Source organism: Papio anubis, chromosome 9, assembly GCF_008728515.1.
Source record: "Papio anubis isolate 15944 chromosome 9, Panubis1.0, whole genome shotgun sequence".
NCBI lineage: Eukaryota > Metazoa > Chordata > Mammalia > Primates > Cercopithecidae > Papio > Papio anubis.
Window position 1 is genome coordinate 17,700,415 of NC_044984.1, and position 16,444 is coordinate 17,716,858.

General features: G+C 36.6%; 1 protein-coding gene across 5 annotated transcripts in view; it reads right to left on the reverse strand.

Annotated features, from left to right (window-relative positions):
• PLCZ1 (phospholipase C zeta 1) overlaps positions 1 to 16,444 on the reverse strand; it is a 54,158-nt gene that overhangs the window by 18,480 nt on the left and 19,234 nt on the right. For all 5 annotated transcript variants that reach the window (XM_021922096.2, XM_003906079.3, XM_009180303.2 and 2 more), the window contains exons 6-7: positions 9,398 to 9,542; positions 2,549 to 2,698 (exon numbers count right to left, since the gene is read on the reverse strand). In XM_021922096.2, coding sequence (XP_021777788.1) covers positions 2,549 to 2,698; positions 9,398 to 9,542 — 295 coding nt within the window. The remainder of the gene's footprint in view (positions 1 to 2,548; positions 2,699 to 9,397; positions 9,543 to 16,444) is intronic.

Genomic DNA, 16,444 nt, shown 5'->3' on the forward strand with positions numbered 1-16,444 from the left:
CTTGGGAAAGAGACAAATTCCTAGGATCTGCTTCAAAATGAGGGAATCAGAATCTTGAATTGTGGGCTGGAATTGGGCCTTCTTAACAAGTCTCTAGGCAATTATTTTACACACAAAGACTGAATATTGTAGGATAAGGTAATTTTTTTTTTTTTTTTTTTTTGAGACGGAGTCTCATTCTGTCACCCAGGATGGAGTGCAGTGACATGATCTCAGCTCACTGCAACCTCCACCTCCCAGGTTCAAGAGATTTTCCTGCCTCAGCCTCCTGAGTAGCTGGGATTACATGGTAACTTTAATTCTTCATTTACTCGTTGAAAAGCACCTCCCTGCTTTAGTATGGAGCTAAAATTTGAATGAAAGCTATGTACGGGAATGCTAGAAAAATAGATTCGTGTATGATAGGAAGTGGGATTCTCTTCCAAGAAAGTTTAAAATTATTGTAAGTTCCAGAATTGGGCTATAATTCGGGTTTAATCTTTGATGCTATGTTTCCAGCACTTTGCAAAATTCTTTACTATTTCTTTTCTGCCACAATTGAACACATTGAGTCTGTAAGCATTCTTATGCGGCAGAAGAACCGTGGTCTTTCCATTTATCACACAATTCATTTTTTTCTGTCTCAGTTCTATCATCAGCCCTATATTTCTTGTCACTGGTGTCACAACACTTTCACTTGAAAATTTTTCACTGATTTAAATAAAATGTTAAAAGAAGCAAAATTTGAGGATCTTCCAGATTTATTATGCCAAGGAGAAAAGTTCAGCCTGGAAACTTAGTCATGTAATACAGCTGTTTTTCTTCAATGGTGCATGACCATTGCTTTCTGACCTTTGTGTTGAGATGTTATACATTGACCAGACTCCCCATTCTTTATTCCAACCTAGACTAAATGACCTTAGAGATAAAGAACCTTGTGATTACCTCTTTACAACAGAATGTTAAGCAAACCCCTTAGAGTGTAATCAACAGTAGCCAATCAAATCTTAAATCTGTATGTTAGCCATTGCATGGAAAATACTGTACTTCTGTTCTGCGCATCTGTTTTTGTCTGTAAAAACCAGTTTTCACTGTTTTCCACACCAGGAGCAATGACTACCGTTCTTTGCTGTCTGTGTGTCCCAGAAAGTTACCCTCACACTTTGCACTGGAATAAATTCTTCTAACTGAATCCCGAGCCTTTTGATTATTTTAGGTTGGCAAAAATAATAATAATAAGGAAAATATAGAAGGAAATACTCAAATATTACAAAAATATTGTTATGTCTAGCAAAAATGAAGACATATCAGAACCAAACTATTTGCTGTTAGACAACACTATTCACCAAAAAGAAAGTTTATTTATAATCTGATAAAATTTGGGATAGGAAAAAAGGCCCAGCAAAGAAAACTAAGCAGGAGTGGTCAAAGAGGAGTGAGGGAAGGCTAAAGAATGTGGTGTTATAACAGAAAGTGTTTCAGGGAAAGGAAGGGGAGGTCCACAGCATTGAATGTTAATGAGAGGACAACCAGATGAAGACTAGAAGAGGATCATTAGAATTTATCAGTAAGAAAATATTTGATGAATGTGATGGGAACTTTCCCGTGAAGTAATTAGAAGAGAAAGAGGGACTGAATGAACAGGTTGCAAGGAGACAAGAAAATGAAAATTTGGGCTGTGAGAGGGAGTAATTTCTTTCTTTTCTTTTCTTTTCAACAAGACAGAGTTTCGCTCTTGTTGCCTAGGCTGGAGTACAATAGCTCAATCTTGGCTCACTGTAACCTCCGCCTCCTGGATTCAAGAGATTCTCCTGCCTCAGCCTTCCTAGTAGCTGGGATTACAGGTGGATGCTGCGACATCCAGCTAATTTTTGTATTTTTAGTAGAGACAGGGTTTCACCATGTTGCTCAAGGCTGGTTTCGAACTCCTGACCTCAGGGTATCTGCCTGCCTCGGCCTCCCAAGGTGCTGGGATTACAGGCATGAGCCGCCGCCATACCCGGCCATAGAAAGGGAGTAATAAAGAGACAGCCTGAGAGAGAAGTGAAGTCCTGATGGTAGATGTGGACGTGATTTTTCAAAGCAAATACTTCAGTATGCTCTAATTAAGATGGAAAGGGTCATAGAGACAGGGAAATTGAAAAGAGTAGATTTTTTAAAGGGGAACATGCTACCCAGCTGTTAAGATATTGGGTACTGACTCTATTTATAGTCTAGAACTTTTGCCACTTTCTAGAACTTTTGCCTGTGAAACATACTAAATTTCTGGTCCCTAATACTATTTACTTTGATATTGTGGACCCATGGGGTAGGAGACACAATCAAAATGTGGGTTTTACATATATATACACACACACACACATATATATATATAAAATTTTTATTGAAATATATTCACCTAAATATTCATGAGAACATTCCCTAGGCAACATTGCAAAGATAATCCTCTATACATGACCAAAACTAAGTATTTTCACTGGTCTCTAGCCCAGTTTCATGGGCCAATATAATAGTGACATGTTTTCATGGACTTTTTTCTTAACCTGAGTTACTCAGAAAAAAATGTTACCTCTGGTGATGGTAGAGTATCAGGAAAATCAGCAAGCATATCAGAAAGCAAGGACTCTCCAAAAGTCGTCTGCAAATTGTCTGCCATTATTTCTTGCTGGGCAGGGGAGCAGTGATTTTCTAAAGAGAGCACCACTGGGTAGTCAGATGTCTAAAAAAGTAATCATTACTATGGTTATTCATCAAAACTTCTAAATAATTGTAATGCAATTAATATAAGTGCCTAATGTATTTTAAAACTTACTTCTAACGTTTAGTACCTTTGCAAAATAAGTATTCTTTAAACTGAAAGTACTTTTGAGTTTGGCAAAACAGAGACCATTAAATCTGTATTAAAAGAAAAATGTATTACTATTTGCACCAAAAGAATAGGGACAACTGAAGCATCCATCAGTGAGTACTTATGTAAATAAATTATACTGGCTGGGCTCAGTGGCTCACACCTGTAATCCCAGCACTTTGGGAGGCTGAGGCGGGCAGATCACGAGGTCAGGAGATTGAGACCATCCTGGCTAACATGGTGAAATCCCATCTCTACTAAAATTATAAAAATTAGCCAGGTGTGGTGGTGCGTGCCTGTAATCCCAGCTACTCAGGAGGCTAAGGCAGGAGAATCACTTGAACCCAGGAGGTGGAGACTGCAATGAGCCGAGGTCACGCCATTCATTGCATTCCATCCTGGGTGACAGAGCAAGACTCCATCTCAAAAATAACAATAATAATAATAAATAAATTATACCATATCCATATAAAGGAATGATATAGACCAATAAAGAAGAAGGCAGGATGAGCACAGTGGCTCACACCTGTAATCCCAGCACTTTGGGAGACCGAGGCTGGTGGATCACCTGGGGTCAGGAGTTTGAGACCAGGCAGGCCAACACGGCGAAACCCTGTTTCTACTAAAAATGAAAAAAAAAAAAAATTAGCCTGGCATGATGGCAGGTGCCTGTAATCCCAGTTACCTGGGAGGCTGAGGCAGAATTGCTTGAACTGGGAGGTGGAGGTTGCAGTGAGCCGAGATTGCACCACTGCACTCCAGCCTGGGTGATGGAACAAGACTCTGTCTCAAAAATAAAAAATAAAAAAAGAAGAAGACAGAGCTATCTATACTGCTATAGAAAGTTATCTATGGATTTATGAAGAAAAGCAAGTTACCAAAAAGTAGCATGCTTTATTTTTATTGTTAATATACAAATATTTTGAGATTTTAAACCGTGAAACAAAAACATTATTAACACTGATGAGTTGGAGGAAATGTTAATATTCTGCTTTTTCAGTTTTAAGTTCTGTAATCAAAACTCATTGTTTTATAATTAGAAACAAAGATAAAGATATTTCCAGTTTCTAATAGCAAAGGAGTTTTTTTAAGTGAAGGTGGCTCTACAACGGTATTTTCTGCCCTTTCTCACTGCTGTAACTTCAAAACTTGCCATAAAATAGGGAACAAAACATCATTGGATCTTATTTAAGATTTTTTTCTTTGTTTTGATTTCATATATACTCATCAGGGCACAAATTTACCAATTTGTAAACAAGCCAGGGAATCACAAGTCTTGCTGCATTTTCACAGCACTCAGAACAGGGCAGATTATTACTATGTCTTTTGAATGTGTGAATGTTTTGCTCTGTGGCTGCTGTGACAAAAATTACTACAAACCTTTGTGGCTTAAAACAACAACATTTATTCTCTCACCGTCTAGTCACCAGAAGTTTGAAATCAGTTTCTCTGGTCTGAAATCAAGGTGTTGGTAAAGCTGCACTCCCTTGGAAGGCACTGGGGAAGAATCCTCCTTGTCTCTTCCAGGTTTGGGTGGCTGCCCACATTCCTTGGCTTGTAGCCACATCTCCCTAATCTCTGTCCCTGTCTTCCCATTGCCTCCTCCTCTGTTGTATCAAATCTCTCTCTACTTCCTTCTTATAAAAGTGCATATGATGGTGTTTAGGGCCCACTCAGATAATCCAGAATAATCTCCCCATCTAGAGGTTTTTAACTTCATTACATCTACAAAGACACTTTTTCCAAATAAAACAACATTTACAAGTTACAGGAATTAAAACTTAATATTTTTGGAAGCCTTTATTTGACCTATACAATGACCTTCTCAACTAGAGTGAGTCCACTGACTCACTCTGATCCCAACAGAATAGTGTACAGTTTTTTCCAAATATAATAAGTAATTCTGAGACTGGGGCAAACTGATGGCCTAAAAGCTGGATTCTTCCATGAGGTCCTGATATCACTGATGTCATTTCTCTATCTTCTTGGATTCATCTTCTGGGAAAATCCGCTTTCTTTTATCTTCCTTGGCCACATTGAAAGTGGATGTTGAGGAGTTTGCTCTCTTGAAAGCCAAGCAATGTTTGCAGCCCATTTCCTTACCAAAGGCTGTTTTAAGACTCACCTAAGAGTCATACTTATGGGTTTTTTGGGTTTTTTTTTTTTTGGCAATTTAAGTTCCTCAAAACTTAGATTTCTTATGTATTTATTCTCGTAAGTTCATGCAACTGGACCCCAGGTTTTTTCCTAGTCATAATTATCATCTATTTAATTTCATGTCCTCTTTTTCTAAATTAATAGTGACTACCTTGACTAGGAGGTCTAAACTTTAATCTGATCTATGCTGCAAAACTGAGTCACCTTGTTCAGCTGGGAAATCTCATTGCCTCTCCATTGCTCAAAGCCTTGTTTAAAATCTCACTTCTTGCTCCTTTGGGAGTTTTTAAATAAATTCTGTTGTGTATACTTAAGATATACAACATGATGTTATGGGACACACATAGATAGTGGAAAGGTTATTATAGTGAATCAAATTAACATATCCATCTATCCATCATCTCACATTTACCCTTTTTTAAATTTTTATGGCAAGAGCAGCTAAAATCTACTCATTCAGCATGAATACCATACACAGTACAATTTTATTAACTATAATTCTCATAGGGTACATTAGATGTCTAGACTTTTTCATCCTACATATGTGCTACTTTGTGGCCTCAGACCGACCTGTCTCTATTTTCTTCTCCCTCCCCACACCTTGTTCCTGTCAACCACTTGTTCTCTATCTCTGTATATTTGAGAGTTTTTTTTTTAATCCCACATGTAACTGAGATCAGGCATTATTTCTTTCTGTGTCTGACTTATTTCACTTAACACATAATGTCCTTACCCATGTTGTGGTAAATGGAAAGATCTCATTCTTTTTAAAGACTGAATCATATTCCATTGTATATATCCAATTTTCTTTATCCATTTGTCTGTCAATGAACACTTAACATTGTTTCCGTATCATGGCTATTGTGAACAATTCTACAGTGAACATTGCAGCACAAATATCTTTATGAGATGGTTATTTAATTCCCTTTGGGTATGTACCAAGAAGAGGGATTACTGGGTCATATGGTGGCTCTATTTTTTATTTCTTTAGAAACCTCCATGCTGTATTCCCATTGGTGGTACCAATCTGCATTTCCATCATCAGTGTACAGAGTTCCCTTTTTGCCACACCCTCATTAACATTTGGTATCCTTTGACTTTCTGATGAGACCTTCTAACATGGTAAGACTGTGAGGTGGTATCTCATAGTGGTTTTGATTTGCATTTCCCTGGTAACTAATAATGTTGTGTGGCCATTTTTATGTCTTCTTTGGAGAAATGCGTATTCAGGTTTTTTGTTCATTTTTTAATCAAGTTTTTTTTCCACTAATGAGTTGTATGAGTTCTTTATAAATTTTGGATATTAATCCCTTATCAGATACATGGTTTGCAAATATTTTTTCCCAATTCATAGGCTGCCCTTTCATTCTGTTGATTGTTTCCTTTGCTGTGCAAAAGCTTATTAGTTTGATGTAGTTCCAGTTACCTATTTTTGCTTTTGTGATCTGAGCTTTTGATGTAATATCAAAAAAATAATTGCCAAAGTCAGTGTCTAGGAGATTTTCCCCTATGTTCCCTTCTAGGATTTTCATAGTTTCTAGTCTTATATGTAAGTTTTTAAATCCATTTTAGCTTGATTTGTTGTGTATGGTGTAAGATAAGGGTCTAATTTCATTCTTTAGCATGCTGAAATTAAGTTTTTTCAGTACCATTTATTGAAGGTACTATCCTTTACCATTTTGTCTTCTTGGTCTCCTTGACAAAAATTAGGTTGACCATATATGCTTAGGTTGATCTCTAGGCTCTCTATTCTGTTCCACTGGTCTATATGTCTGTTTTTCTGCACAGGACCATGCTGTACTGATTCCTATAGCTTTGAAATATGATTTTAAATCAGAAAGTGTGACACCTCCAACTTTGTTTTTATTAGAATTATTCTGGCTATTTGAAGTCTTTTATAGTCCTTTACAAATTTTAGGACTTTTTTTTTTCTATTTCTATGAATAATGCCATTGGAATTTTGATAAGGATTGCATTAAATCTGTATATTGTAGCCCAGTATAGTTGCTCACACCTGTAATCCCAGCACTTTGGAAGACCAAGGTGAGAGGATCTTCTGAGGCCGGGTCTTTGACACCAGCCTCAACAACATACCAATACCACACCCCAAGGGGAAAAAACCCTGTGTATTGTTTTAGATAGTATGAACATTTTAACAATATTATTTTATATCTTCTGATTCAGGAGCATAGGATATCTTTTCACTTATTTGTGTCTCCAATTTCTTTCATCCATGTTTTATAGTTTTCAGTATACAGATCTTTCACTTCTTTGGTTAAATTTATTCCTAGATATGTCATTTTTATACTATTGTAAATGAGATTATTTTCTTAATTTCTTTCAATTAGGTCACTATTTGCATATAAAAATACTACTGATTTAAATATGTTGATTTTGTATTCTGCAACTTTACTGAATTGATTTATGAGTTCTAACAGGGTTTTCGTGTGGAATCGTTGGGCTTTTTTACAGACAGGATTATGTCATCTGCAAATAAAAATAATGTTGCTTCTTTTCTTCCTATTGGAAAGAATAGGAAGTATTGCATTTTGTCTCTTTTTCTGATCTAGTTGTCCATTTCTTGCTTTTTGAAATCTTAGAAGCTGTAGGCTTTTCATCTTTGCAAGGCCTTTGAATTTTAAGACTGTCGCTATTTTTTTTAATTCATTTTTCCACTCTGAATTAGGTGAGGGAGTTAGCCACGCAAATATTTGGGAAGAGTATTTCACATAAAGGGGGAACAGCAAGTACAAAGGCCTTGAGATGCGTCTGAAAAAGACTAAGGAGTCCAGAATGGCCAAGTGAACAGGGATGGAGTAGCAGGAGAGTTAAAAGAGGTAATGAAAAACTGACCACTTAGGACCTTGTGAGTCATTGTACAAATTTTAGCTTTTATTTTGAGTGAGGTTGAAGGCTTTGAGAAGGGGAATGACATAGTCTGACTTACCAAAAATCACTCTGGCTGATATGTTGAGATGAGATTGCAGGGGAGTAAGAAAAGAAACAAGAATGTCAGAGAAGAGGGCACTGGGATCATTTAAGTGAAAGGTAATGTTGGTTGACTAGGACAGTGACAGTAAGAATGGGCAGAGATAGCTAAATTCAGGATACATTTTAAAAGTAAAGCCAAGATGATTTGCTGAAGAATTGATTGAGGGGCTTGAGAGAAGGAGAAGAAGGTTACAGTTGGCAAAAAAGGTTTTGGCTAGAGCATATGAAAGTTGTCATTAATGAGATGGGGAAGATCATGGTGAGAACAGGCCTGGAGAAATATCAGGGAGCTCAATTTTAAACATGTTAAGTATGCCTATTCATGTCCAAGTGGTAATGTCAAATAGGCAGTTGTGTACATTGGTGTGAGTTCAAGAGAGAGACTGAAGTAGAGATAAATATATTTAGAAATAATAGAAACTGCATGTTTAGGAGAATCAGTGCCATACTCTCAATGTTTTTATACTAAGATAGAAATTATTCATATATGACATTTGTATCTTTGGAATATTTATTGTGTACTGTCTTTTAATATATAGTAGATAAATTTATATAAATTTGTGATTTTAAGTTTATGTTGACAGATTATGTAATGTATTGACATAGGAGAATTTTAAGCATGTTACATTTGTAAATTTAATGTATTAGGTACACATTACATAGTTTTAGTACATAGTAAGAATTCTTTTAGTCATTTTGATTGTAGTAAAATTGTACTATAATTGAAGTACTTAAAAAATCAAGTGTGTTAAGTTTACAAAAACAACTTAAAATATCTGAAAGTGCAAAATTAGCCACGTTTATAAATGAAACCAGTGCTATTTAGAACTCCTTAACATTGAGGGATTGCAAAAACCTGCTCAATTTATAGGGTAGGATTCATATACTGAGCTTAAATTCTAGGAATAAATATATCTTTGAATCTATAATAAATTTAAAATTATTGAATCCAAAGTAAACTTCTGAACATTTCTTACCATATCAATAGCTGTCATTATAGTCATTAAAATGTTAACAATTGAAATGATGCATTGTTGACACATTTTATTTTGTCTTGAAAGTAAAATAGTTGAATATTGGTAAAATATCTACTTATTACCTAGACCAGTATTTCTCAAACTTTCCTGCCATCATCCACAATAATAAATATATTTTACATTGTGAAACAATACACACACACACACACACACACACGAGTAAACAAAAATTTCCATGAAACACTTGTACCTTACCACCTGAACCTAACTTCGATAAATCTACCTTTAACTACATACAGCATGGATTTCACTGCCTACTAATGGATCATAACCCACAATTTGAAATATCATCTAAAGTAAGGCTAAGCATTATAGGATTTTGAAGCAAGTAAATTAGAATTGCTTCTGTTTAAATAGCTACAGTTGAACAAAGATATGTACATACCATGAATGCGTACTTGTGTATAGCTTGGATAACAGTTTTAAACAGAAGTTTGCTGGTGAGTGTGTAGCCATGATATACAACAGGTTCATTTTGTGCTCCATCCCAGCAATCAATCTCCAAACAACGGCATCCTTTCACAAGGGCACTAGCAAAATTTCCGCAAAATAAAATGTTACTCCTGGACCATTAAAAATATATACCAAAGTATTAAAACATTCCAAAGACTATTTGTGATTTTATAATAAATGCATAAATGAGTCCATAAAACTCTATAAAAACTTGTCTTTAAGACAAGCTTTGAGTCTCTAGAAATTTACATTATAAAGGAAGACACACACTGTCTGTGTAGTACAACACTGTGTCTTTCTTTCTAGTCAAATGTTTTACTCTCGTGTGCTCTCCATACCATGCTTGGTTTTCAGTAAGCAATGAAGATACCTGCTCCATAGTTGTAGCTCTGAAACATCCCTGCTCCCAACCCATACAATTTACTTATGGTGGCGTTTACTGTTCAATGCCATACCAATGAAAAGCGATGATATTCAAAGCCCTCTCAGAATAGTAAAATCTATTAATAAAATCTTATCTAATTCTTTCCTCATGTCAGGCTTTGGGGAATGAGGTATATGGTAGAAAGGGAAGGATAAAGAAAAGATAAACTGTGATAATACTTGCTCCCTGGAAACAATGTTGGCTAGACGGTATGGAAACTAGAGGGCCTGGTGAATCAGCAAATACTCCTTTATCTCTCTAACCATTTTACATAAATCCAAGTAAGCACTAGAGAAAATTAAGGTTTATGCCAAGGAAGTGTGGATACCTGCTCATCTATGTCTATTCGACTCACAATTTCACTGGGAGAAAAGTATGACTTGCTTGCCTCAGAATATAAATTCACAGCTTTATCAAAACCGAGGAAAATATATTTCTACTTCTACTGATATCTAAAACTGGGTCTGATTTTTCTACCTAAAAATATCAGTTTCCTGATTTAAACATAAATTCTATCTTAGGTTCATTAAATCAGTTGTACCCACTGGGTTTAAATTAATTTTCAGTATTCATACTACAAGAGAGCAGAGACGGGATGCTTTATTAGCACATACACTTTTATTTACTCTGTGTCAGTTGAAGCTGATTGCATTCAGATTTTTCACTGACTTTATAATAATGAATATAAGCAAATAGGGATGTCTCAAAATATTCATACCTAGCCCAGAGTAGGCCACTGTATGTCATCATGAAATAGGTCATTTGCCCCAAATTACCAAGAGTTCACTCAAATTTATTGATTTATGTATAGATATTATTTTATTGATTCATGCAAATGTAGATATAGCATTAAGATAATTCTTTAAATTATTTCACAATTTCACAGACACATACACAGAGTTTTATAGTTGTTCCTATTATCTATGAACCTGGCCTGACATGGGTAGTAATATGTGCCAACCACAGACAGGGTCAGCAACAGTAACATGAGGCAATGGTTAGTGCTGGTTCTACAAGAGCAGGGATTGAAATTTCAGTCCATAAAGCATGTTTGACATAAACTGACTGTTAGTAAATATTTATTGTGTTTATACAGAAAAATGTGATCTTCTAAAATGCGATCTTGGAAGAGACAAAATTGAATCTGAGAGCTGACTTGAAACACCAGGATCTTAGAATTGATGCATATTAAGAATGAGGTTAAAAAAACTCCCTTGTCATACGTAGAGATATTTTTCCATAGAAAGCCAAGTTAACACTTCTTTTCCAATAAGTACATTAAATTACCCCTCTGTCTACAGCTACTGGTTTTCCACTGGGACGATTTTGCCTCAGGAGGGATTTGGCAATGTCTGGAGACATTTTCGGCTGCCACAACTGGAGGTGGGGGAGGTTTGTAACTGGCATCTAGCAGGTAACAGTCACAATGCCACTAAACATTCTGCAATGCACAGGACAGTCCCCAACAACAAAAAATTATCTGACTCAAAAACTGAAAAGTTTGAGAAACCCTGCCATAAGTCGTGACAACCTGGAGAAGGGAGTGTGGTCCCAGCAAAAAGTACTTATATAAAGTCAGTAGCTTTTCTAAACAGAAGCACAGAGCACCGAATGGGCCATATAAGAAAATGAACCTTTTAGATTTAGTTCTTCTTTGGAGATCACATTTAGTCCCTTTCTAGGGAGATGACCCTAGGAGTACTTAGGTAGGAGCATAGCTGAGAATAGATAAAACAATTATGACACTAAGTCAATGTACTGAATTCAGGACTGCCTAAAATATGAGAGAGAGAGAGAGAGAGAGAGAGAGAGAGAGAGAGAGAGAGAAACCTTATGTATCCCCTTGAAAATAATAGAGATAAAAGACAGAAGAAACCTGATGAGGAAGTAAGAGGAAGTAAGGCATTAAAGAGGAAGAGAATTAGTGAATCTCATCTATCTTGGAGGCTTCACCAACCAGTCAAATTTTTATTAAGAAAAATTAAATTCTTAATAAATTCTTTTGGGGTGTTTGGGGTTTTGTTTTGTTTTGTTTTGTTTTTGTTTGTTTGTTTTGTTTTGTTTTGAGACAGAGTCTCGCTCTGTCGCCCAGGCTGGAATGCAGTGACACGATCTCGGCTCACTGCAAGCTCCGCCTCCCGGGTTCACGCCATTCTCCTGCCTCAGCCTCCCTAGTGGCTGGGACTACAGGTGCCTGACACCTCACCCGGCTAATTTTTTGTATTTTTAGTAGAGACAGGTTTCACCGTGTTAGCCAGCATAGGGGTGTTTTTTTTTTTTTTTTTTGAGACGGAGTCTCGCTCTGCCGCCCAGGCTGGAGTGCAGTGGTGCGATCTCAGCTCACTGCAAGCTCCGCCTCCTGGGTTTTTTACGCCATTCTCCTGCCTCAGCCTCCCGAGTAGCTGGGACTACAGGCACCCGCCACGTCGCCCGGCTAGTTTTTTGTGTTTTTTAGTAGAGACGGGGTTTCACGGTGTTAGCCAGGATGGTCTCGATCTCCTGACCTCGTGATCCGCCCGTCTCGGCCTCCCAAAGTGCTGGGATTACAGGCTTGAGCCACTGCACCCGGCCAGGATAGGGTTTTTTAATTTTGCTGGTTTTTGTTTTATGCATCTGGGGTTTTTTCGTTTTTGTTTTTGTTTTTGTTTTTAAGATGGGGTCTCTTTCTGTCACCCAGACTAAGGTGCAACCTCGAAGTCCTAGGCGCAAGTAATCATCCCACTTCAGCTTCCCAAGTAGCTGGGACTACAGACACATGCTACCACACTTGGGTAATTTGCTTTGTTTGTTTGTTTGTTTGTTTGTTTGTTTAAGTGCACAATGCTTTATTTAGGCATGTGGTAATGCACTATAATGTACAACTTCAGAGTTTTGTTAACTAATTGTCTCTGTATTGGAGAAATGGACCTAGAATATTTATTTATTTTTTTATTTATTTTTTTTTTTTTGAGACTGAGTCTGGCTCTGTCGCCCAGGCTGGAGTGCAGTGGCCGGATCTCAGCTCACTGCAAGCTCCGCCTCCCGGGTTTACGCCATTCTCCTGCCTCAGCCTCCCGAGTAGCTGGGACCACAGGCGCCCGCCACCTCGCCCGGCTAGTTTTTTGTATTTTTTAGTAGAGACGGGGTTTCACCGTGTTAGCCAGGATGGTCTCGATCTCCTGACCTTGTGATCCGCCCGTCTCAGCCTCCCAAAGTGCTGGGATTACAGGCTTGAGCCACCGCGCCCGGCTGGACCTAGAATATTTATAGAGAAATCTTGTCTGGCCCATGGATACTCTAGGCAAATAAGGTGGTCACCTAATCCTTGGCAGAAGTTCTAAATTCGGCTACATTTGTAGAATTGCAGATGAATATATTTCTTGGCTTATGGATTTATTTATGTATTTAGATTTTAGGTTGGAGAAGAAGCAATATTTATTTGTAAAGTTTCTTAATTTCTATGGAAGAATGTTTGCTTTCCTGACTCGTATTTGATTATGACAGTAAATTGTCTTGCCTATTTCATCAACACAGAGTATGAGTTCTCTGGAGTGCTGCCAGAGAACAATCTTGAGCTTTCTACTTGGGTGGTGTGGGGAAAAAACCACCAAGAACTATATTGTGAAAGAAAACTTTTCATAAATAATATTGGCTCTTGCTGCTTCTCTAGATAGTTTTAATTTTATCCATGGATCAGGCCAACCTTTACAAAACTGCATATTCAGACTAGATGGTTTGGTGCCCCGCAAAAATGTTTTCAGTGATTGTGCAATGTCATGCCAACCACTTACATGCGGAGGCACATAAGAGAAAGTTTTATCTTCTCTAACGGTGATGTTGAGGACACTCCACTATTTCACTTTGATCCTCCTTTTTGGAAACAAATGGAGAAAATTGCTCTCCCATTCACTACTGTTTTTTATGATCGTTGTAAACCTGATAACTAATCTTGTTTCTCTCTTGACTTTGACTGCTAGGAAACTTACAGGTGATATTCTCCAGGCATTCTAGAATTTGTACAGAACTACAGAACTTTGTGGTATGAAATTTCCACTCTTAACTTTATTTCATCTGTTTATCTTTAAATTTCCTTCAAATACTTCCTATAAACTATCAAGGTATAAAATATTATAATTTTTATTGTAATTTCTTTAGATCATATAATGTTATTATTTTGTATTTGAAGTTGAATTTTAACTGGTAATAAAAATAAATTTAAGAATCTTTTGGTACATTAAAATATTGAATGCTATACAGCAGTAATATTACTTTTCCTTTTGTAAATGTGAGGAAATTGAGATACACAATGGTTATATCTGTCACAAAATCAACAGATGAGGGAAAGGGAAGAAATATGAGCAATAGAAACTTAAACATTGATATTTAAACACTATATTATGCCACTAGTCATAAGGAAAAATATTATGAAATACTTTCATTCTAAGCATGTATCTTCTAAAGGTGGATAAAGAAACAGAGAAAAGTACAATTACATTTAAATGTAAATTTGCAGTTAGATGAAACTTTTTCTTGCAATGTAAAAGTAATTATATATATTTCTAAAGATAACTGCTTTAATATTTATATTTTCTCTCTTTAAATAATTAAAATAACAAAAAAATGAACAGAAATTCCTGTAATTAAATTATATCTATAAATTGGACTATCTTTACAGAATTCTAAATGAATACATTTCCAAATTTGTGAATTTATGTCTTTACTTAGATTTGAAATTAGAGAAGCAGCAATATTTAGTTGTATGTTTGCTGCTATCTTGGAATTACAAGATGTCTTTCCTATTGATGGTTTTACCTTAAGTAATACTATCTAATCATTTGGTTTTAAATATCCCACATATGCTGATGACTTCCAATTCTGTTTTTCCAGTCTGATAACTTCTGAATTCCACACACATATACCCAACTGACTATCTGATCAGCCATTTGATAACCAATTGGTACCTCAAACTTAACATGGAAACCACAGAACCCTTGCATGTTGCCTCACACCCTACAATGGGCTTCTCTCTTGGGCTTCAATATCTCAGCCAACAGTATCACTGTAATTTGGTTATTGGGATGAAAATCTTGATTCCTCTCTTTCCCTCATATCTCTCTTCAAATCATCTGGTAAGTCATGTTGGCTCTGCCTCCTAAAATGGTCCCCAACTTTTCAACATTATGATAGTGCAAAGAAAATATGCACTCAGTGGAAATCACACTTCGAATTTTGAATATTGGTCATTTCCCAAGCTAGCAATATGCTATATGAGATACTCCGTTGCAAGATGCTGAGCAGCAGCTGTGAGCTACAGATCCTACTCAGCCACATGATCACAAGAGTAAGCAACCAAGACTCTACAGTGTCCTGTGTTGCCAGTTTTGAGGGGTGCTTTTAGAGAGGGGATATGATTTAGCCTCACTGTAAGCTAGTGTAAGTGTGTTAAAGTAAGCTAGGTTAAGCTATAATGTTTGGTAGGTTAGATGTACTAAATGCATTTTCAACTTAAGAGATTTTCAAGTATTGGGATGTTATCACATTGTAAGTTGAGAAGCATCTGTCTCTCAAATTCAACCACTTATCATCTCAGCTGCTGCCTCATGAGTTCACCACCACCTATATCACCTGCACTGCTACATCATCTTCCCAAATCATATTCTACCTCCACTCTGGCCCCATCAGTCATTCCTCCACATTACTGAATAGATCAAATTATGACACTATCTTAAGGAAAATCCTTCCCAGTGCAGCTGGAATAAAATCTATTCTCCTCTCCATGCTCTACAAGATCCTCATTAACTGACTCTACCTACCTCCTCAAACTCACCTCCCTTCATTCATCATTGACTTGTCTCCAGCAGCATTTCCCATTTTTCTCTCAATTAAACATGCCAAGCACTTGCTCTGTTTAACATGACCTTCCTACTAATCTCTCTAAGGCTTCCTGTATCGTCACTCATGCCACAACTATTTCATTTCACCTCTTGAGAAGACTTTTCGGACAATTTTACCCTAAGTAACACCCTCCACCCCACAGTCACTTTCCATCACATTACCTTAGTTCATCTTCCCCGTATGATTCATTCATCCTTGAAAACATTTTTTTACCTGGTTATTATCTGTCTATCTGCTTGTACACAGATATATGTAGCAGCTTTGAAAATCTCGTTCACCACTGTATCTGAGCTGACTAAACTGAAGTCTGGTATTAACAGTATGATAGATACATTGTTAGGTATAAAATCAGCAATGCAATGCAGATTATTTTTAATCTATGTAAACTACTTAGCATGCAAGTCTATAAAAATCACTATCCATAAATGCGAAGTTATACAATGTACTGTATTTACGTGTTGGCTTTAGTTATAGTATGTGTTCTGATGTCTGAGAATTAATTTTAACCATGCTTATTGAAATCTAGGATCTTCTGACTAGCTAAGTAACAGTCTTCTTCATATGCTTTCCTTTGAGAAGTATCTATGTTATTCAGCAAACTTTGGAGGGGCCATAACCATGGAGAAGAGTTCAACATGTGGGATTATGTATGCAATACAATACTAATGCATAAAATAAATT